At 49.5% G+C, this 1335-nt stretch overlaps 1 protein-coding gene across 1 annotated transcript; it reads left to right on the top strand.

Annotated features, from left to right (window-relative positions):
• The first annotated feature begins 621 nt into the window (after positions 1-621).
• On the top strand, positions 622-1074 carry THRSP (thyroid hormone responsive). The gene has a single exon (XM_006864990.1). The coding sequence runs from the start codon at positions 622-624 to the stop codon at positions 1072-1074; it is 453 nt and encodes a 150-aa protein (XP_006865052.1).
• Positions 1075-1335: the final 261 nt, after the last annotated feature.

Raw genomic sequence — 1335 nt, 5'->3', positions numbered from 1 at the left:
AAAATATTAAAAAATAAAAGTGTATTTGTTATACGGGTGTGAAGACTAAATGACGGAACCCAGTAAATAGTAGTTGCTAAACAAATGTTGACCACACAAACAAACAAAAACATTGGCAGGACTGCCCTATGGCTGTTACTTAGCTGCTCTTTGCCCCACACAGAGCAATTTCATTTCACAACTCTTTTCCTTTATTCATTTCACAGCTGAGGGGCTCCAGGTTGAAGAAGTGAGGCATGCATTAGCCTAAGCAGGCTACAAAGAGGTAGCATGGCCACAAGTGACCTGAAAATTTTATTTACTGCCCTGGGGTCAAGAACACCAGCTGCCAAAGAAAATGCTTCCCTCCAATTGGTCCTCCAAGCTGATGAAGGAGGGGCCTGGCTCTTGCAGAGGTAGCTGGGCAGCGCTGACATGACAAGCAGAAAGCTGGCAGGTCTGTCCTTGGGCAGACAGATCGCCTGACACAGACGTTGGGGTCTGAGCCCTGGGATTGGCTTAAATCAGAGCTGTGTTGACCTGCAGCTGGGCGTTGGCATTCCTTCAAACTGTTGTTAGATCTGGAGCCTAGAAATAGTGCTAGAGAAGGCAACCAGAGTCAGCGTGGCAAAGGGAGCAACCATGCAAATGCTAAACAAGCGCTACCCCAAGAACTGTCTACTGACTGTCATGGACAGGTACTCGGCCACTGTTCGCAACATGGAGCAGGTGGTGATGATCCCCAGCCTTCTGTTGGATCTGCAGCTCAGTGGGCATGGGGGCCAGATCCAGGAGGGTGCCCCTGATCTCTACAAATACTTTACTATGCTCAAGGCCATCCTCGTGGACGTAGACCATGGGCTGCTGCCCCGAGAGGAGTGGCAGGCCAAGCTGGTAGACAGTGAAGCTGATAACGAGGCTGAGAACGAAGCTGCCGAGATGAAGGAGAGCAAGAAAGAGGTCTCTGGAGAGCTGGACCTGGAAGCCCAGTTCCACCTACACTTCTCTAGCCTCCATCATATCCTCACCCACCTGACCCTGAAAGCTGAAGAGGTGACAAGGAAATACCAGGAGATAACAGGACAGGCCATGTAGGCCATGGACACTGGGAAGGTAATGGTGGCCTTGCACCAAAGGGATGTTCCAGGGGCAGACAGGGAGACGGAAAGCCCAGTTGTCACACACAGATACCCACAACCTGGGAGGGCTCAACACCAGCCCCGCTGTACTATCCTTTTGATCTAGAATTGGAGGAGACAGAGTCACTTGTATGCACATGTATGCTTATGCACATGTGTATTTATTTGTAAGTAGGTGAATGTTTGTAGATGTGTAAATTGAATCTGAGTGTATTCT

Source organism: Chrysochloris asiatica, unplaced genomic scaffold (assembly GCF_000296735.1).
Source record: "Chrysochloris asiatica unplaced genomic scaffold, ChrAsi1.0 scaffold00074, whole genome shotgun sequence".
In the NCBI taxonomy this organism is placed as follows: domain Eukaryota; kingdom Metazoa; phylum Chordata; class Mammalia; order Afrosoricida; family Chrysochloridae; genus Chrysochloris; species Chrysochloris asiatica.
The sequence above is the reverse complement of the archived record's forward strand: the minus strand, read 5'-3'. Positions and strand labels throughout refer to the sequence as shown.

Excerpts from the sequence above, each read along its gene's own strand:
- THRSP (XM_006864990.1), top strand. The coding sequence starts at position 622 with ATGCAAATGCTAAACAAGCGCTACCCCAAGAACTGTCTACTGACTGTC.